The sequence below is a fragment of the Rhinolophus hipposideros genome, assembly GCF_964194185.1.
Source record: "Rhinolophus hipposideros genome assembly, chromosome: 7".
NCBI classification, from domain to species: Eukaryota; Metazoa; Chordata; class Mammalia; order Chiroptera; family Rhinolophidae; genus Rhinolophus; species Rhinolophus hipposideros.
In genome coordinates this window covers 23,554,595-23,576,505 of record NC_138053.1, presented here as the reverse complement: position 1 = coordinate 23,576,505, position 21,911 = coordinate 23,554,595, and the positions used below count along the sequence as shown (strand labels likewise).

The 21,911-nt window shown below is 37.6% G+C and overlaps 1 protein-coding gene across 1 annotated transcript in view; it reads right to left on the bottom strand.

Moving 5' to 3' along the window:
• Positions 1-21,911, bottom strand: part of MCC (MCC regulator of WNT signaling pathway) — a 385,746-nt gene that overhangs the window by 307,222 nt on the left and 56,613 nt on the right. Inside the window, exon 2 of the mRNA XM_081053748.1 lies at positions 13,286-13,533. Within this exon, the coding sequence (XP_080909874.1) occupies positions 13,286-13,533 (248 nt within the window). The remainder of the gene's footprint in view (positions 1-13,285; positions 13,534-21,911) is intronic.

Here is a 21,911-nt window from a genome sequence, read left to right as displayed (position 1 = left end):
TAATACAATTAAAAATTTACTAAGTTCTACAATTTTTCCTTTAAATAGTCAATTAAATTGATGCTTGAAAAGATGTACCAAGTTTCTTTTGGGGCTTAGTTATGTTCACATAACTCAGTATGAGACACAGGGACATTTAATTTAATGAAATTATAAGTAAAACACTTTAATTATAGGCAAAATACTTTCTAATGTACACTTCTTTAACTTATCTGTATCACTTTCACTTAGCTGTATCACTGATACAGGATAGTTGTCATGTGCCTACGTAGACAGGGAAGTCCCTGGTGGAATAAACAAAAGACAGCCATATCCTAAAATTCCAGGTTTTGAAATCACTCCTTTGCTCCAGGACATAATGTAACAAGGCCTTGAGGTTAATCATAAAATTCCTTTTGGCCTGACAAATGGAGCAGATCTGATAGATGAGAGTAGGTTACTTCGCTAATTCCTTTAGGATGGGCAAGCAGAACAAACCTGGTAGACGAATTTCATTAGAAGGTGCCAGTTCCCTTCTTCAAACAGTTCCCTTCTTCAAACAGCTCCCCTTCCTCAAGCAGGCAAAGGGAAGGTATAAAAGTAAGAGCTTTTGCCTCAGTCACAGGACCACCCCCATTCGGGACCCCCTCCCGCTCGGGAGCTCTGACTCTTTGCTTTCAATAAACTATCCTCTTTTTAAAACTCCTTCCCTCTTCTGGGTTCGTGTTGCCATTCTTTGGTCTCACAAGACAGGATCCCGGCCCACACCCAGAAACTGCCAGCAGATCCAACATCATCTACATCATTTGGGGACTCACAGGAAAAATATTCCTCCATCATCACCACCTAGGTGTGTTTCCTTATTTCTTCATCCTTCCAATTCTTTCCAGGTTTCCAAGATCAGCTTGGCCTTTGTTTTTCCCCAGAGTCTTGTCTGGTTTCTCTGCCCTTTCTCATCTCCTTTAGCACATCTTGTTTGCCTCTCATATTTTTCACTTGATCACATATAATCTTGCACTAGTTTTATTAATCTCTTTTCCCCCCAGTTTTATTGATATATTGTTGACATATAACACATGAAAGTTTAAGGTGTGCAAAATGATGATTTGGTACATGTACATATTGCAAAATGATTATCACAATAAGGTTAGTTAACACCTTCATCCCCTCATGTAATTACCTCCGTGTGTGTATGTGGTGATGACATTTAAGATCTATTCTCTTAGAAACTTTCAAATACATAATACAATATGGTTAATTATAATCACCAAGTCATCATGTTGTACATTAGATCCCCTGATCTTACTCATCTTATAGCTGAAGTTTGTACCTTTGACCAACATCTCCTCATTTCCCATCCACACCTGTCCCTGGCAACCACCATTCTACTCCATTTTTTGAATTCACCTTTTTTAGATTACACATACAAGTGAGAACACACAGTATCTGTCTCTCTCTGTCTGATTTATTTCACTTAGCAAATGCTGTCAAGGTCCCATGTGGTCACAAATGGCACAACTTCCTTCTTTCTCATGGCTGGATAATGTTCCATTTATGTATAGACCATATCTTCTTTATCTATTCATCCACTGATGGACACTGAGGTTGTTTCCATGTTTCGGCTATTGGGAACAATGCAGCAATGACCATGGAAGTGCAGATATCTCTTTGACACGGTAATTTCTCTCAAGTATATACTCAGAAGTACAATTTCTAGATAATATGATAATTCTATTTTTAATTTTTGAGGAACCTCGATACTGTTTCCATAACTGCTGCACCAATTTACATTCTCGCCAACAGTACACAAGGGTTCCCCTTTCTCCACATCTTTGCCAACACTTGTACCTCTTGCCTTTTTGATGATAGTCATTCTGCCAGGTGTGAGGTGATATCTCAGTGTGGTTTTGATTTGCATTTCCCTGATGATTAGTGATGCTGAATATCTTTTCATGTGCCTGTTGACCATTTCTTTGTCTTCTTTGGAAAAATGTCTATTCAAGTCCTCTGCCCTTTTTTTAATTGAATTGTTTGTTTTTGTTTTTTTTTTGCTATTGAGCTGTATGAGTTTCTTATGTATTTTGGATATTAACCCCTAATCAGACAGATGTTTCAAATATTTTCTTCAATTCCATAGGTTGCCTTTTCATTTAGCCGATTATTTCTTTTGCTGTGCAGAAGCTTTTCATTTTGATGTAGTACACTTACTTATTTTTTATTTTTGCTTTTGGTGCTTGTGCTTTATATCCAAAAATTTGTTGCCAAGATCAATGTCAAGGAACTTTTTTTCTTCTGTGTTTTTTTCCCCCAGTAGTTTTACATTTCAGATCTCACATTTAAGTTTTAATCCATTTCATGTTAACTCTCGTGAGTGGTGTAAAATAGGGAGTCCAGTGCCATTCCATGTGAATATCCAGTTTTCCCAACACCATTTATTGAAGAGACTATCCTTTCCTCATTGAGTAGTCTAACTGCTCTGTCAAATATTAGTTGACTGTAAATGTGTGGGTTTATTCCTGGGCTTTCAATTCTAATCCGTTGGCCTATGTGTCTGTTTTTATGCCAATACCACGCTGTGTTGATTACTATAGCTTTATAATATAACTTGAAATCAGGAACTGTGATGTTCCAGCTTTGTTCTACTTTCTCAGGATTGCTTTGGCTATTTGGGGTCTTTTGTCATTCCATATGAATTTCAGGATTGGTTTTTATATTTCTGTGAAAAGTGCCATTGGAATTTTGAGGGGGATTAAACAGAATCTGTAGGTGGCTTTGGGTCTTCTGTCTTGATTCATAGTCATAGTAGTTTCATAAACTTCTTAAGGGTAATTCCCTATGTGTATTACTTATCTACTGCTGCATACCAAGCCATCATAAAACTTACTAACTTAAAACAGCAACAATTTATCACAACGATGAGTGGTCCAAACATTTGTGGTTTCCACCAGAATTCCAGATGTGTTTGCAACTAGCTTCCTTCCTTGGATGTCTGAGTGACCCATGATTTTATGTGTAGAATTTGTTAATGTGACAGCAGGCTTCTGTTTCTAGTGTCTTATCAGATTGTGTCAGGCTTGAATGTTCCTTTACTTGAACTTTCGGTAATAAAATACTGTGTTCTCCTTTCAAGAAAGGAAGGAAGGAAGGAAGGAAGGAAGAAAGTAAGGAAAGAAAGAAAGAAAGAAAGAAGGAAGAAAAAGAAAAAAAAAGAAAAGAAAAGGCAGCAATTTATTGTTTCTTGTGATTCTAGGGTCAACAATTTGGGCTGAGCTCTTCCGAGCAGTTGTCTGTCTTATCTCATCTAGGATCGCTAATATGACTTGCAGCCATCTGGTAGCTCCACTGGGGCTGGCGGGTCTAAGGTGTGCACACTTACATGTCTGGGGCCTCGATGCTGGCCGTTGTCTGGGTCTCTTTGTGTGATATCTCATCATTTGTTAGTCTAACCCACACTTCCGTTTATGGTGGTAAGAATGTTCTAAGAGGTGAAGCAGGAAGCTGCAAAGCATTTTGAAGCCTAGGCTCCAGAACTTGCACAATTCCGCTCTTGCCACATTCTGTTGGTCAAAATAAATCACAAGGCCACCCTGGATTCAAGGGGCAATAGACTCCACCTTTTGATAGGAAGAGCTAGAAAATATTGTGGCCATAATTTTCAATCAAGCACACCATGCTTTCTCCTAATTTTGTCAATTTAGCAGCAAGTATCATAGTGAAGGCACTTACTAGATAACAGCTTGTTGTCTTACAGCTGCCAAACCGTTTGTTCCCCCGCACTCTTCCCAGGATTTCACAAGGGAGTGCCTCAGCAAACTCAGGCTCAATGGAGAGATATCAGAAAAGCTCCTTTGAGAGGAAGTCTCAGCAAACTGAGACCTGATGGAATTATATTGGTCCCTCCCCTTCAATGGATTCCTTGGAGATGTGCATGTGTGTGAAGGAAAAGTTCAGGCTGGAACACAATGGAAACTTTCGGAAAGACAGCCAACAGGCTACTAATACACAGATCTTGAGATTAATAATTTTTTACCTCTGTAGAAGTTTACCAATAAAAACTATGCGTTGGCCCCATTCGGCGTTCAGTCCCTGAGACTGTTCCCCTTGGCTCCGCTTTGCATTCTATTCATGGCTACTGTCTTTTCTTAACCCTGAGCTGCCCTTCTCCCTCCCCACAACCCTCCTCGTGCTGGACGTGACACCAGCTTAAATAAACTCAATATTCTGGCACTTTTACTATAACCAACTTGAAACTATAACCTCAGGATAAGAATAAATTTCAAGGAAACAATTGTGATAACATTGATCTATAACCCATGACTTGTACTCATTTTCTTTTTAAAAATTGCCCACATCCAATCACACATGTCTTATTTCAAAGGAATAGCTGTACCTCAAAGGAAGAGGTCATGCTTTGAAGGTTGACAAGAAATCAACAAATAGTTACTATACCTGAGACTAGCTACTATGGGTACCAAAATGTTTTGCTCATTAATACATTCATTTATTGATCCAATGAGTGCCATGTGTCAGGCTGTGTGTTATTTGCCCAAGATGCATAACCTAGTAGAGGAGACATACATACCAATGGATAATTGTAACACAAGATGGTTCATAATTATGGTAACAGATATATGCATAGGCTATAATAAAAACCCATGTAAAACATTTATTTTAAAAATGTACAATTTGATTGTGACAAGACGTATATTAATCTCCTAATTGCTAAATGTGTATGTGTACATCTCAATTTCATGTAGTGTTATTAAAGGCTTTTGAGGAGTGTAAGACTACATACACAAAGAAGAAAAAGAAGGCACGATTTATATTAGTGGCCCATGTGGCAGACAGCTGCTCTTTGTGCCTGTCTGGCATCTATTTGCTCCTCTTGCAGTGACAGCACCTTGATTCCCTGCCCCTTTCCTTTAACTCTCAGTCTTTATGATGTGGATAGAGACAACTCAACCCCCGGCTTACAGGTAGAATGTATGATCCAATCAGACCTGGCCAATCAGACCACTGCATTTTTCTTACCAGCGGGACTTGTTCAGGAATAGGTATATGACCCAAGAAGCCTTAGTGAGAACAATTTCCAGGACGTTTTGTGGCGCTGCTGTGAAGAGAAAGCCACTCTTTTCTCTTGTAGTTACTCAACAGAATGGGTATAAACCTGGGTCTGCGGGAAGGCAGAACAAGGAGCCCATGAATAAAGCCAGTTCTGACGGAAAGGGCTGAGGCATGGAGAGAAGGAGATTGATGGCATTTGATTGAGCTTCTGGATCCATCCATGCTAGATCTCACTGCCTAGGCTTCCTCAGTGTATTCATGTTCACTCTCTCTCCTTCTCTCCCCATCTCCCCTCTCCTTTTCTCCCTACCTCTTCCTCTTTCTCTCTCCCTTTCCCTTTCTCTCTCCCTCTATCTTCCTTCAAAGTATTAATGTTGGGTATGTGCCATTTGTCACCAAATAACTCTAATATAGTACATAAGGAAAAAAACTCAAGAAGTAGGCTTGAGGAGTACATATCAATAAGGACAGGATTATTGAAGCTAAGGGTCCCTGTGGGGAAATAATGGGGAACAAAATACAATAAGGTAGGATAAGCCCACTAGATGGTAAGGAGTCTTGACATTCAAAAGAGTTCAGACATGGTATAATAGAGCCTATTAAGTAGACAGAAGACAATCAGTGCATTTTACCATGAGTCCATATTAAGAATATTAGAAGTCATAGCGGCATCAGGGCAAATCAGTCAGAAAGAAGTTAGGAGGAAACGGCAATAACTTGGAGGATGGAGAGGAGGACCCAGACCTGGACAATGGCAGTGCCAATCTGAGAAGTATGAACAGATGAATCAACAGGATTAGGGACTGCTCAAGGACAGGAAGGACAATGATTAATAAAAAGTGGACTAAGCTAATCAAAGAACTGATCAAGTCTACATAACATAAGTCTAAAGGACAGTCAAATCTACAGACAGTTGCTTGCAGTACTCTCAGTACGCAATTAAAGGATACAAAATAGTACCTATTACTTAAGGATTTTACAAGCCTATTCTAACTCCCAATTAAGGAGTGGAATGAATTAAATAAACATATTGTTCACCCTATGACACAGGGCTTAGAGTATGTAAAACAACAGCAACAAAACAACAAACTTCCTGAAATCTTCAACTGGGGCTAAAAACTATTGTGACTTTAGTCTGGTTTCATGCTAGCTGGACAGTATTTTTTAACAATGAATCACTCTCATGATGACTTTATTTAAAACACTCTGTGTTAATTAATTGGTCACCCAGGGCCCATAAAGAATTAAGACACTTTTGCTTTTCTTTATTCATCAGCCAGAACCCTACCTACTGGGGCCAATCCAATTGGATTGGAAAATGCCTTCTTGTCTCACTTAAGGGGTTTGAAAAATATTTACAAACACAGACTAAAACCCAACAACATTTAAGAGTAACATTCATTTTGGAAAATTGGGATGTGTCAGGACTAGATAGGCTTTCCATTAATAGGTATCCATTAAATAATTGTGGTTTTAATTTTTTTAAAGCGAGATACTAAAGCAAAACTCAGGGGACTGCTTATTTGTTTCTTTAAATCTGCCAAGGAATCAGGATATCTCTTTATATTTCCTCCTTTAGGCTTGGGGGCTTTAGAGTCCTTCCTGTCCAAACCATATATTCTTTGATCTAACTTTATACTCTGAGTTCCTGTTAATGAAAACTCAGTCTATTAGTTCCTCTGAGAAACTTCAGTACTTTTTATGTTCCTTCTGAACCATAGAGGCACGATCAGAGCAATAATGAAGGTTGACACATCAGGTGGGAATGTATCTCAAAGAAAGGCCTATAAAGCGTCTTTGAAGATATGGGTGATTGGAAACTGTGCCCACTGTTCTAATCTTAGCATAAATTAAACTTAATAGTATTAATTAGCAGGTTTTAATGTCTGCTGTCTTAAACAACATTTTACAACCATGGGGATTCGATTCAAATAAGTTCTTGGTCTCTCTGAGACCTGACCAAAGGAAGAAACACATGTGCCCCCGAAGACCTCCAAAGCACAAACTTCTAATCGCCTCATTAGGAAACCTTGAAGATGTATATCAGTTTTCCTCAGACAACTCAGTGATTCTTTTCAATAGTCATCACCCTGAAGCACTAGTCTTTCACCTAATTCATACATTTGACATGAATATGTGGAAAGCATGTGGAAAGATTATAGCTTGGTTGAAGTGAAAGAACTATTTATTGAAAAGGACATGTTTAAATAAAGGCTCTGTTGGAACAGCTAACATATACTCTAAATACCCAATGTTAGGAATTCTTTTAAACTCCAGAGATTTTCCCAATCACAAAAAAAGATTAAAATCATAATTTTTAAAATGTGACTTAAATTTTTAAATTTAAATTTCAAAATAAAAATTTTTTAATCCTACATTTTAAAAATGAAAATTACAAATAATTATATTGAATCTAGATGATTAGTCTTTCACTGGGAAATTAGGCAGCATACACCACATCTCATAACTATTTTCGTATAATGTATGCTGTCATTTTGCTGCCAAAGAAATGGGCTTCGTCTAATAGGAATAGTCCACAGATCCCTCTTCAGGACCACCACCATCCCCCGCCCCCCGTCCCTGGGAGGTTTTGTGGGGGTACTATGGGTCTGCAATTTCTGAGAGTGGCCTCTGGATGGCAGTGTTCTGTTTAGTTTGAATCGGTCACTAAGACAAACTTTTGCCAAGTTGCAGGGGACTCAAAGAATCGAGTACTTCAATAAGCAACTTCTTAGTCTTCTCAACTCCTTAGTAGCTCTGTGGCTTAGAACAAGTGACTTAACTTCTCTGAGCCTCAGTGTTCTTTATATAAGGAGGATTCTATTAAACTTGCAAGGCAGTTGCAAGGATTAGATAATTACGCGTATAGTAACACTATCATTTATTGAACATCCAATATGAATAGGCACTGTGTAGGAACTTTACAAATGATATTCCACTAAGTCCTTCCAGCTACCCTCTAATGCAGGTATTATTACTCTATCTTTAGAGATAAAATAATGGAAGCTCAGAATAATCAGGAATGTAGTTTAAGTTCCATGGCAACTCTTCGGTGACCCTGGGATTTACCTTTCTAGCATGTAATACAAGTAAAGTACTTAGCAAATTGCCTTGTGCATAGTAAATATTAGTATTTTTAACCATTTTTATTATTGCTATAGTTATTGCTATAACTATTAAATTTCATATATAGCTGGTACCTGAAAGACATACAATTTTAAAGTATTATTTCTAAGATGACATCAAACATATAAAAATCTATTATAACCTAGTTATTCAAATCTTAATTTTTCCCCAAAGCAGATTTGAACAGAGAATGCAAGGCCCCAGAGAAGATTTGTAAATACAAGTTTATGATCAACTAAATGTGGGAAATGCCATATATTTTATTTTTCTCCTGGAGATTCACAAGAAGAATTTGCGTGTTAAAGCCTCTGAGATGTCTCACAATAAAGAAAACTGTTAATCTAGTTTAACCAGTTTTCAAATGAATTTGACAAAGGAATTCTTTCTTCATATAATGTTTATGACAATCCCTTGAAATCAATGTTCTACGGAAAATATTTGGGAGAAATATCTTCCAAATCGAGCATGTAATGTTTTGATGGGTCTTCTTTTCTGTCAACTTGACTCCCTGCTGTGGCTGTGCTGTGAAATGCCAAGGCTGACAATAAAGTCTTTCTGACACTTAGCTGTTAAACCTAAATGTCTCTTAGGCTTTTCTCTAAACAGTACAACGTTTTTCTACTTCTCTCCATAATTACAGTCACGGGTAAAATCCCAACCCTTTCCGGAAACTCCTGCTCACAGTATTTCTTAGATCTCCTTGTAGTCCTTATCTTTTTTTTTCTTTTTCAACTTTTATTTATTTTAAGTGTGTTTTTCCAGGACCCATCAGCTCCAAGTCAAGTAGTTGTTTCAATCTAGTTGTGGAGGGCGCAGCTCAGAGTGGCCAAGATGGAGATCGAATCGGCCACCTTGTTGTTAAGAGAACCACATCTAACCAACTGAGCTAAGGCCGCTCCTAGGCCTTATCTTTCGCGTCACTGAATGGCTTCTAAAGTTTTGTTGACTCTAATTTAAACTTTATTGCTGTTTAATTCAAGTGCTTATGACTCTACAATTAAATGGTAACTTCCTTACGTATCTGGAATCGTGCATTGCACGTCCATGTATTCCTGCCTTAAAAAAGCATGAATGCAGTGCATTGCTCATTCATTCATTCAACAAATATGCACTGAGAATATCTCATGTGCCAGGCACTAAGTGCTGGGGTATAGCACTACCCCAGCAAGGTCATCAGTACTCTGGTGGAACTTTTATTGTACTGGGGGAGATACATAAATAAGTCTTCAAGTAATTACATTATGTAATGTCAGCTAAGAATAAGTGGCACAAAGCAATAAGGGCATGGGAAAGAGTGATCAAGTGAAAGAATTACCTTACTTGGAAAGGCCTCTCCAAATTGGGAATATTTAAGCTGAAATCAGAATAACAGGAAATAACCAGTCACGCAATAAGAAGGTCAAAAAGAAGAGTGTTTTATTATAGATCAGAGGAACGAGCAGGGCAAAAGCTGGAGGCTGGTTGATTTGCTACGTCAGATGAGTAGCAGGAAGGCGGGTGTGGTGGGCCTGGCTGTGGTAAGGAATTTGGACTTCATGTTAGTGATACGGAAGCCATGGGGTGTTGTAGACATAGGGGTGACCTAAGTATCCTTTCGTAATGTTGAAGACCACTCTGACTGCTGGGTAGGAATGAAATAGCGAGAGCCACGGAAGGAATCAGAGAGCCATTTATAGTCTGTCTTAATAGTCAAAGCAAGACATGATGGTGATTTACACAGGAGTGGTGGCAGGAGAAACAAAGGAAATGGACAGATTCTGGATATATTTTGGCAAAAGAGACAATAGGACTTACAGGGTTGAGCAAACTGGTGGGTGGTGCTATTTCCTAGATGGGGATATCTAGGAGGGAAATGACCTGGGAGGATGGGTGGGGAAGGAGATCAAAAGTCCTTTTGACTATGTGAAGGTTGAGAGGTCTATAAGATATCTGGGAACATGGATCAATTGATTCTGAAGCTCATGGGAAGGGCAGGGCTAGATACGTACATTTGGGAGTCACTGGCACAAAAATAGTATTTAAAATCATGGGACCACGTAAGATCATCTAGGGAGAGAATGTAACCTTAAGGCACCTCAAAATTTGAAAGTAGTACAGAAGAGGGGAGAGAGAGAGAGAGGGAGAGAGAGAGAGATAGAAAAGGAAACCAAAATGTCAGGCAGAAGCCCAGGAGAATGTGGTGTCGAGAAGTCCGAGACAATAAAGTGCAGCTGCAATGAGGGAGTAATCAGCTGAGTCAAATGCCAAAGATCTAGCTGAAGACAGCAGAGGGACATGTTTGTCGACATGAAGGCAATAAGGGCAGGTTCAGAGTGCAGTTGTGTTGACTGAAGATGGGAAGAGTGTTGAAGGAAGAATGAGAGGTAAGGACTGATAAACATTCAATGTGGACAAACTCTTCAAAAAGTTTAGCTGTGAAAAAAAATAAAAAGTTTTGCTGTGAAGCAGAGCAGAGAAGTGAGGCAGTAGTTAGAAGGGACATGAAGTCAAGAGGGGTTTTCCCCCACTGCCTACCCCCAGATGGGAGATCCGAAAGTTTATCTGTAGACAGTCAGAAGGAAAGAGTAATAATGTAGACAAGAGAGGTACTAATTGAATACATAAATCTTTGTTTAATTACTGTAGATTTTTCAATGTATTTGATTCACATTAGACTGAATAGGAGCTTGTTTTCCAACATAGGAGTTGTGATTGTGACAATCTACAGGAAATAAAACCGGGTGATAATCACAATAACAATATTAACTTGACTCATATTTAATGCTTATTATGTGGCAGGCATTGTTCTATGTGCTTTATATGTATTCTGCATTCCTCTAACTAACAATAACTGTGCTCATGCTATACTTGACGAGGAAACGGAGATACAGAGAAGTCAAGTAACTTACCCAGTGTCATTTAGGCAAGGAAGTGACAGAACAAGGATTCACGCTAAATAATCTGATTCTGAAGCCTAAACTACCAGGATAAACTGGTAAAAGTTTCACATCTATTGGCATTTCCTCAGTTCATGACGTATTTTATGATTCACCTCCTCTCGGTTACCTCTTTTTTCTCCAAGGGTAGAAGGTTATAAAAAGGATGAAAGAGAATTACTTCCAATCCTTTCAATAGTTGGAGCAATCTTTGTCTTTTCTTTTAAATTTAAGTTTATTGGGGTGACAACGGTTAGTAAAGTTACATAGGTTTCAGGTGTACCATTCTGTAACACATCATCGACATATCCCACTGTGTGTTCACCACCCAGTCAGTTCTCCTTCCATCACCATATATTTGATCCCGTTAGTTGGGCAATCCTATGAGATGGTCAAACCAATTGGATGTGAACAGCCATTCTATCAAACTTGTTCCATTTAGAATGATTTATAATCATATACTACACGTTAAAATACAATTTTTGACAGTATAGTTTCTCCTACAAAAATATTCCTTTTATATACACATTTGATACACATTTATATATTATTTTAGTGGTAATACGGTATTCAATTGTTGAGTTATACCACAATTTACTAAACCTTTCAAATATGTGTGTGTGTGCACGTGCGTGTGTGTTTACGTACTTATATAAGAAGTCCATGTTCTTGGCAGAAAAATTAGAAAATACAGCTTAGCAAAAAGAATTCCACTCATTCTTTCATTTAATAAATATTACCGAGTGTCTAATTTATGTCATGAAACCATTACAAATCATACTTTCAAATGCTATTTAAAAGCATGAGAAAAATGCAAATGAAAAATTGCAGGATACAAACTACATAGAAAGTATGTGAAAAAATTAGTATAAAACAAATAAATCATACATATACACACATAAGACAGAGAGAGAGAGAGAGAGAAATATAAGTAGTAATTATTATTTCTGGGTGGTGAGATATTAAGGATGATTTTTATTTTCTTCTCCTTGTCTGTTTTTCTTATTTTTCTCTAATGAACATATATTACTTTAATACTTGGAAAAATGTTACTTTAAAAATTAAATATCTCTACATATTATGGTAAGGGCACTTGCATTATCAGACATATGATTTGAAAGTAAAATGAAATCTATCAAAATAGTAAGGCGTAGGGAATATGAGGACATTTTTATTATTTCAATTACTCAAAAATAATGTTCCAAATTAATCCACGGTCAGGAACATGGTAACACGGTCTGGAAGGGGTGTGTGTGTGTGTGTTGTGGGGCACTACATAGTTACCCATATTAATTAGTATATATTTAATAAACGATGAACAGTTAGCATGGACCTTTACTTCTTGCCACTATATCTACATAGCAGAGAGATTCAGGAGATATTTTCAAGGAAAACAAATTCCCTAAAGCATAGGTGGAAAATTCTGATACTTCCCTCTGTCCTTTTGTTCAGGCCATCCTTTAAGATGTCTCTGTTTGTTTAAATGTTTTATTATGAAATATTGCAAATGTACTAAAAATATGTATATTTGCATGCTCAAAAATGTGTACAAAAATGTGGTAATGCAAGTGCCCTTTGCATAATATATAGAAATATTTAATTTTTAAAGTAACATTTTTCTGAGTATTAAAGTAACATATGTTCATTAGAGAAAAATAAGGAAAAAAGGCAAGGAGAAGAAAATAAAAATCATGTTCCCATCACTCAGCTTCAATTATTATCGACATTTTAAAGGATGTTCTTTCCAATTCCTTATCTTGCATTAGTAGGAAACAATAATATTTATGAACAGGAACACTCTGTAGAAAACTTTCTAAAAATTAAACAAAAAAAGAAATGTTTTGTTTAAAAAATCTCACTGCACAGAACTGCACTAAGATTTGAAGATGTCCCCTTTAAATCTGAGGCTGCTGATGCAATGACCAACTTTCTCATTCACTTTGCCCTTCCTCTCTAATAGCTATTTGAATGCATTATTACGCTTGGAAAATGGAAGAACTAAAAGAAAGAAAGCAGTAAACTAGGAATCGTGAAGCTATAGGACAAAATGGGAAAATAGGGAGCACTCACCCAGGGAAGTGTGGCCAAGAAGACAGCCCAGAGCCAAGCTGGCACCAGGCTGGGCGAGCCACTCTCCTTTACAGACGTCATGGCAGCAGAGCTAATGGAACACTACCAAACTGTCACCTGGTGGTACCTACCAAAACTGTTGTCACTGCTCGTGGGCCAGGAAGCAATCCTATCCCTCAGCTTCTTCTTTTTACAGGAGTTGTCTGACTTCTCAAAAAGGCCTACTTCCTCTTTCCTAATTTCTCGAACCAGCTGCATGCGACACCTTGTAAAATCCTGAAAGGAAATCTTCCCATTTTCATCTGCGCCCAGTTGGTTCATGATCTCAGCCACAGACTCTTCCATATTCAATTGACGACAAACCATCAACAAGTCATTTCTACAGAAGGGGTTGAACAGAAGACAACTTGTTAGGAGAGACATTTGAGTTAGAGAAAGTGGTTAATTAAACAAAAAACTTATTTCTTGACTATGTCCACACATTGGAAACCTATTTCCAACTTTCTCATTGCTCCTAGAAAAGTGGTCAGTGTATAAAAGGATCTGTTTCATCTGAGATATTCTAGACAAGAACTTCACTATTATTTGAAAGAATGAGGCAACTTTTAATCCTTTGTTCTCTTTTTTCTTCCTATCTCCACACCCTTCCCTCCTTTTCTTTCTTTTGAAATTGATGAAGCACCGGTAGAGTGTAGCCCTGTCATCTCACTGTAAGATAAAGTTTCAGAACATAGAAAAGACATTGTTTTTACTGTTGGCAGAGTTTAAAATCTAGTCAAGTTGTAAAAGAACAACAAAGATTTTAACAACCTCAGTTTTCAGCTTTCTGGACCAATCAGCTAATTTTAGCGCCTCTTTAAAATGTTATTTAATCGCGATTTTCATGACTCAGTACTCACCAACGTCTGTTCTTTCCTGATGTTCTTTAAATATTTTCCATGTTCAGCAATATCAGTAAGCCCTAAGACTTAGAACAGGGATCAAATCCCAAATGTCTTACAAGACTGGGACATAATGTAAATGTGTGAAGTGGGTGGATCTAAGACAAGAGGAATTGACGAAGTCTGTGGCCGGACTAAAGAAGTATATCCAGCCTAGGTTCTCAAATTAAAACAATAAAAATAAAATAAAAATGGAACAACAAGAACAACAACACTACCATGGCCAAGAACATATCTGGAGGACATCATTTGACCCCTGACATATAAGTCTTGGTTTTTTTTTTTCTTTAATCTCTCTATAAACTTCTTGGGGAAATATTTTGTTCCTATTGCTCCAAATGTAAGTCTCAGTAAAGTTCAAAGCATTACAAATTTAAGAGCTGGAAGAGGTATGAGAAACTAGTCCATGGTCACTAACAAAGTTAATTAGCGCTTCTGTCTCAACACATCACTGAAGTCCAATCATCTTGAGAACATGACCAATTTGACATTTGCTGATACCTGAAACCTAACCATGCAAAGTAAGACCAACTCCTCTCTTCCAGTCGACCTTTACAAATGCCTTCTCTTTTTTGCTACTATGATTTCCCCAAGTTCCTTATGCTCACAGAATTTGGACATTTTTAATACTATCTCGTTTGCTCTATTTTAACCCTGACGCCCCCAACCCTGGTCTCCAGTGTCCAATTCATCATCAAATTTCTGTTGGTCCTATCTGTTGGAATGCTTTTATATTTCCTCTTTAGTGTGTTTTTCAATACACATAACACTCTCTAAGACCTTCTCAATATATACGCGGCCTATGACACTAGGTTCTTTAGCTGGTCACCCTGCTTGCACATGTCATGCCATTTTCATGTTTCATAAAGAATTTTTACACATAGCTAGATGTTTTATTTATCTTGAGTGTATGTCTGTATAGATATGTATATAACATATGTGGCTATGGTACGTATATATATTTTTCATTTTGACGTAGATGAATAGATGGGTGAAAAAATCAACATACAATGGAAGTGGATATGGTAGATGAAATTATTAGTACTAATTTTTCATTTCCCTGCAGTAGTGTTATACATCTGTACCTTGTCTTGACCTGAGGCCAAAGACACTCATGGTAAAAGTGTCCTTCTCATCCCTTAACTTCAGGCTTGACATCTAACTTGCTCTGGCTCCTGGGATGTTAGCAGATATGTGTTGGGCTTACCCCTTCCATTTTTGCCATTATTATAAGAAGAACAAACCATGCTAGCTATTAACCCACTAGCCTGGGCCCCGCAATGAGCTACCTCAGCCAACCTGTAGACCTGTAGCCTAAGAAGAGCCACTCCAAGTGACCCTAAGATGTGTAATCAGGAATAAATTATTATTGTCTAAGCCAATGAAATTCTGTGCTTGTTCCCCTGCAACAGCTAACTGATACACTGGAATAATTTTTTTTAATGCATTCATATGTGTATCCTTTTTGCCCTTCTCTGCACATACCCTGTCTGATATTCAGCTGGATCCACCTAAGACTTACAGATGATTAGGATTGCAAACAGAAAGAAAGAATCGATGTTCAGATTCTACATTCTAAAATAAGAACTTTCTTTTTATATTTTTAGATAACAATCGTAAAAATTAGGCTTGGTAGGAGATATCGAAGTTATCTAAATTCCAGAAGTTCACATAAAAAGATGCCAACACTAATGTTTCCTGAATGGTAAAAATATAGTGTTTACATTCTCATTTTTGCCTATCTGTATTTTGTAACTTTCTACAACATACTATACTACTTTCAAAAAGTGCTATGTCGTTTTTTAGGTTTTGAAAATGAGGATAATCGTAGCACCTATCTTATCTCATAGGGTTCTTCTCAGGCTACATGACATAATGCATGTAAAGCACTTAACCCAGTTTCTGGCACACATTAAGGACTCAATAAATACTAGCCATTATGATTAGTTTATAATTATTGATCATAGATCTTTCACAATGCCCTAGTTTCGTGATTAAATCTTTAGTAAATAGTGCGAACTGCTTGGGGGGAAAAGAATGTTTATTGAACTGAACTGACTACCTCACTAAATGGAACAATCTGTCTGCTGCGGTGGCCCTTCCTCAGTGCTGGTGGTCCACTTACAAACCTGGGGCACCCTGGTGACAAGCCCAACTCTGTCCAGATTTGTGCAGCCCCATTCTACAAAAAGCAGTTGAAATAAAGAATTTGTGTTCTAGAAATGCCAACTCAGAGGAGACTGTGGAACGATGCATTTTTTTTTTTAAAGTATAAGCCATCGAGAGGCTGATATAAAAGGTCAAAAACAAAATACGTTGCACTCTACTAAGTAAAGTCTGTTTAAATCAATCTTTAAATAGCAGTGCTAGTTTCTAAAAACTAAGTGAAAGTTAAATTCTTTCAGCAATAACAACTAACAAACGTGCATGGGAAGTACTATCATCTCCATCTTACAGATAAAGATATGAAGGCCACAAGAGTCACAGAGCAGCTCCAAGTAAGTGCATCAAATCAGTGTGATTCCAAAGCTCTTACCCTTTCCATTCTACCCTCCACCACCTCTCATGCCAACAATACCTAAATTTTGGTCTGTGAGCACAAGTTAGGACAGCCTAATATGAGCAGCTTGACTATCCAGGGTCGTTAGCTAACAAGACTTTTATATTAAACCAGAAAGACTACATACATGTGTTACCTTCTATGTTAAATAGACATGACAGAATAAGTTATATTTTGTTATCAACATGATGAGAAGAAAAAGTTACAAGAGAGAAAAAAAATTCCAAAAGGTCTGCTTTATATATCAAGAGCTAAGTCTAGAGAACGTGGATCCCAGAGTTTTATTATAAGCTACTGTGCCAGGTTGTTGAAAATGGCTCTCAATGGGTTAGACGCCCCTGTGACCATACCATTTGCAATGTGCCTTTCCTATTCCTCCCATCAACAGGTACAGGCTGCTTCCCTGCCCTTGAATCTGCGCTGGCCTTGTGACTTCCTTTGACCAATGGAATGTGGCAGAAATAACATTGTAGGATTTCTGAACACACACCTTTAGATGACTTGTAACTTCCACTTTCAGCTCAAACTCTTCCAACTCCGTGCTGTCCTTGTAGCCCAGGCCCTCAGAGGTCTCTTTCTTCCGATAGCATTTAGCGTCTGCATCCTTCATTCGCTGACTATGTACAGCTTTGTGACAACTTGTGGGTTATGTACTGAACTTTTATTTCTCTCTCTCTTTTGAAGTTATTTTCATACACTCACATCTTACCTTCCCAACCTGACCCCGAACTCCTGCAAACCGGTGTGCGCCATATATCAGTCTCCCTTAGGATCTGTGCAGCCCATTGCCCTGGACACTGCGCAGCTCCACCGCATTTGTTTTGATGGATTGATTCAGAAACTCTCAGAAGTTCAAAATGATCACTCTTTTGAAGCTAGTCCCCACTTTGATATTTTCCCACAGAAGATAGCACATGGACGCTCTGTATGTACGAATGACCAATGGACGCCAGAAAAACCACAACCCTGCAGCCTTATAGTGACAGAGCAGCATGGCAGTTCCTCTGTCCTAGACCAGGAACGTTTCTCAGAGGAAGAGATACTAAGCTGTAGTTGTCCAAAACTAAGATACTATAATGGATAACTATTTCAGTAGCAATAGCATCATCACATAAGGCACCTGCCTTAAAAAAACCCACATTTTTGTATATTGTTTCAGAAAATACATTCATTCATTGTAGAAAATGTAGATAAGCAAAAGAAAAGAAATACAAATTACATGCAATCCAGTTACCCAGCAATAACCACAGTGAACAATTTGGTTAATTTCATAAAATTTTGGTGAACAAATTTTTTTTCCTCTAAGTTTGTTCTAAATAGATCAATTTCCTCTAAATATTTTCTTTTCATCATTATTATAACTTCTCTAAAATGTTCCCTTATTTATTCTTCACATATATATGTTCCCTTATTTATTCTTTATATATATACATATGTTTTGTATCTTCAGAAGATATCACCAGAGGCAAGAAAGGAATAGATTCAAGTTCATTGGAGAGGAACTGGCCAAGTCAGGTGATATTTAGTTCTGTAGAGAATACCAATCACCAGGCAGAAAAACTAAAATATGACTAAATATCGATGATTCTAGCTAAAAAATGCATGGCTTAACAATGCATAGCTATTACTTTCTGTATAAAACAGCCTTTTGTCTCTTGGAGATTCTTCTTCCTTCAACTTATAAAGAAGTTGAGTAGGAAGATGACTGGATAAAGAAGATATGGTATATATACACAATGGAATACTTCTTTGCCATAAGAAAAGAGAAAATACTGCCATTTGCGACATCATGGATGGATCTTGAGATTATTAGGCTAATCGAAATAAGTAGACAGAATAAGTCAAGAACCATATGATTTCACTCATGTGTGGGATATAAAACGGAAAGCAACAAAGAAACAAGACAAACAAATAAAGAAACAAAAATTCATAGACACAGACAATAGTGTAGTGGTTACCAGAGGGTAAGGGGGGAGGAGGGATGGTAGAAGGTGATCAACTGTATGGTGATGGAAGAAGAACTGACTGGGTGGTGAGCACACAATGTGTATATAGATGATGTATTATAGAATTGCACACTTGAAACCAATGTAATTTTACTATCATTGTCACCCCAATAAATTTAACTAAAAAGAAAAAAAAGGAAGTGAAAATTCAATGAAGCTGTTTATCATTCAGGGAAATTCACAGCCTAACATCAGGAATATCTAGGCTATGAATTTCCCTGAATGATAAATAGCTTCATGGGAAAGATGGGCTTAGGTCTCTCAGGCTCAGAGGCAGAGAAAAACATTATTCTTCCGCATAATGATAATAAATCCCAAACTCAATTGGAATGATGTCTGTGCAAAATTAATCATTACTTTAAGTAAGAGATTAGATGCTTCTGTCCACAATTCTCAACTAACAGACACCTCTGAAACTGGTAGTTATGCTAGAAATAGTTGCTTATGAAACTCAAAAAAGGCCTAAAACTTCATTTTGCCCCTCACTGTTCAATTTCAAAAATACAAAAATATAATTTAAGAGAGACTAATTTCAGTTCCATAAATATTGAAAGTGTGAAAAATTGATTAGTGGACATTTGGTCCTGTCCAAAACGTCCATGAAGACATTTGCTCTATGCCAAAAGGCTCCTGACATATAAGATGAAGATCAGAACCATGGACAAGTTATTACCCAGGTTCTTGGTGGTCACACTCAAATATGGCTGCCAACCTCATGACGATACTGACAGAATCGAACCCCTACCACTAAAACTATTCACAAACACAGTAAATAGAAAGCCAATAATCAGGTCAATAAATACTTGAGAGCAATTGCTCTTGACTTCAGAGTAATCCTGCTGAATTTCATAACGAGGAAGAACAAGAATCAACATGAAATCCAAGATTCCTCATGAATTATAAGAAAAATAATTGCCATACAATTTGAACAAGTTTCAGTGTTTGTATTCTGTAATGAATCATGGACCTAATGTCTCCATGGACGTTTTGGGAAAGGAGCAAATATCAAGGGCCCTTCAGCATGGGCCAAATGCCTCTGTGGACATTTTGGACAGGACCAAATGGCAAAGATATATTTCCTTCCTTCTCTTCAGCACTCAACACAAACTGCTGCCTTATCCTGAAACTTTTTCCTTCACCCTGTGTGATAGTCTTGATTTCTGGTTTCTCCCCAATTCTATATGGTTACTCCCTCAGAATTCTTGTCTTTAAATATTCATGTAACCCAAGGCCTTGTCTTTTGTTCTGTTTTTTCACTTTATAGACTTTCTATAGTGATTAATCTAAATTTACGGCCTCTCCCAAATTTCCATGTGCAGTTAAGTATCAACCTATTTTCTACTGAATAGCAATGCTTCAGTGTTATACATTTATCTTAAACTCAAAATCCTAAATTGAATTCATCATCTTGTATGACTCCTCAAGTTTACTCCTCCTATCTACATAAATTACACCACCCAGTCATCCAAGCCAGAAATATAGAAATTATGTGTTTCTTTCTCATTTGTCCCCCCAACACAGTCCACCAAGAATTAGAGACTTTATTGACTAAATAGCTCTCATATCCTTCCCATCATGATCATCCTTACCACTCTCATCATTTTTCATTTGTTTCTTTTTTTGTAATGTTTTCTTCCACTGGGTCTCCCTCTTTCCAACTGGCAGCCAAAAATGGACTTTTCCCTCTTAATTTTTTTTATTTGTTCACCCCGAGACTTTCAGCCATAGCCAATGCCCATCAGAATATGTCTTGGGCCTGTCTCTCCAGCCTTATCCTCCTGCTGAAATAAGCAACCTGCCTTCTAGCCTCACTGAATTTCTTTTAGTTTCTGTAAGAGGCATTGTTGTCCTACATGCTTATACTTTGTACATGTTTGTCCCTCTGCTTAGAACATCCTTCCTTTCTCTTTCACCAACTCCAGCCTATGCTTCATAATTCACTTGAACGGCATCTCCTTCAGAAATCTTTCCTAAATATTTCAGGTTACCCTCAGTCTAATTCGACGCCACTTCTTTATTTACTGAGGCACCTGTGCTTGCTTTAATCACTTACACCACTCTACAATATTTTTTTGATTTATTTTCTGTCTCTCCTACTAGACCAGAGGTTGATAACTACAGCCTACAGCCAAATCCAGACCATTGCCTATTTTGGTAAATCAAGTTTATTAGAACACAGGTACACCTATTTGTGCATTGTCCATGGCTACTTTCTCACTACAGCAGCTGAGTCAAATAGTTGTGACAGAGACTGTGAGGTATGATGAAAAAAATATGGTGAATGTTTAAATTAAATTAAAAGACACATTGCAATTAATCCCCCTCAAAATACTCCCTCTTGCTTCAAACACACTTATCCCATCGTTCTTAACACTTTCTGAAGCAGTTCTGGGAGTCTTCTTTTGTGAGTATCTGTAGTTGTGCTGTCATGGCTGCCTCGATGTCCTGAATCAATTCAAAACGTTTTCCTTTCATGGTTATTTTGATTTTGGGGAAGAGACAGAAGTCACATGGTGCAAGATCTGATGAATAAGGTGGATGAGGACACACTGTAATGTTTTTATTTGACAGAAATTGCCAGGCCAGAGTTGTCATGATAAAGGATGAAGTAAAGACCCTTACAAAAGAGGACTTCCAGAACTACTTCAGAAAGTGGCAAGAACGATGGGATCAGTGTGTTCAAAGTGAGGGGGGAGTATTTTGAGGGGGGCTAATGGCAATGTGTCTTTTACTGTAATAAAATTTTTTAAAATTTAAACCTCCACCATATCTTTTGATCACACCTTGAATATGGCTCTTTATAGAAAAAAACTGCAAACTCCTGTACTAGACTATAATTTTTTAGAACACAGGGCTCATTCTTGGTTCATTTTTGAATCCCTAACACCTGACACCTAATAGGTTATAAATAAATCAATCAGTGGGTAAGTAACATGTTAGATTTGAGGTAAAAGAGGGGGGTAGCAAGCTTAAATAATGAGAAACTTCAATCCCATTTCTCTTTTGTTTCTTGCACATCTCAATTTACAATCACAAATTAAAATAAGTTGATGTTATTGGGTTTTCAAATATCTTCTAGTATATACACTGGGCTCCTACCCTTCCAGCCAGTAATTTAAACTTTCTATGCTAGTGGTTCTCAGCTCTGGCAGAACATTATAATCATTGGGGTTATTAAAATATATTGATGTTCATGCCCATGGCCAATAAACTAAACCAGGATGGGGAAGAGGGGGCAGCATCAGTATTT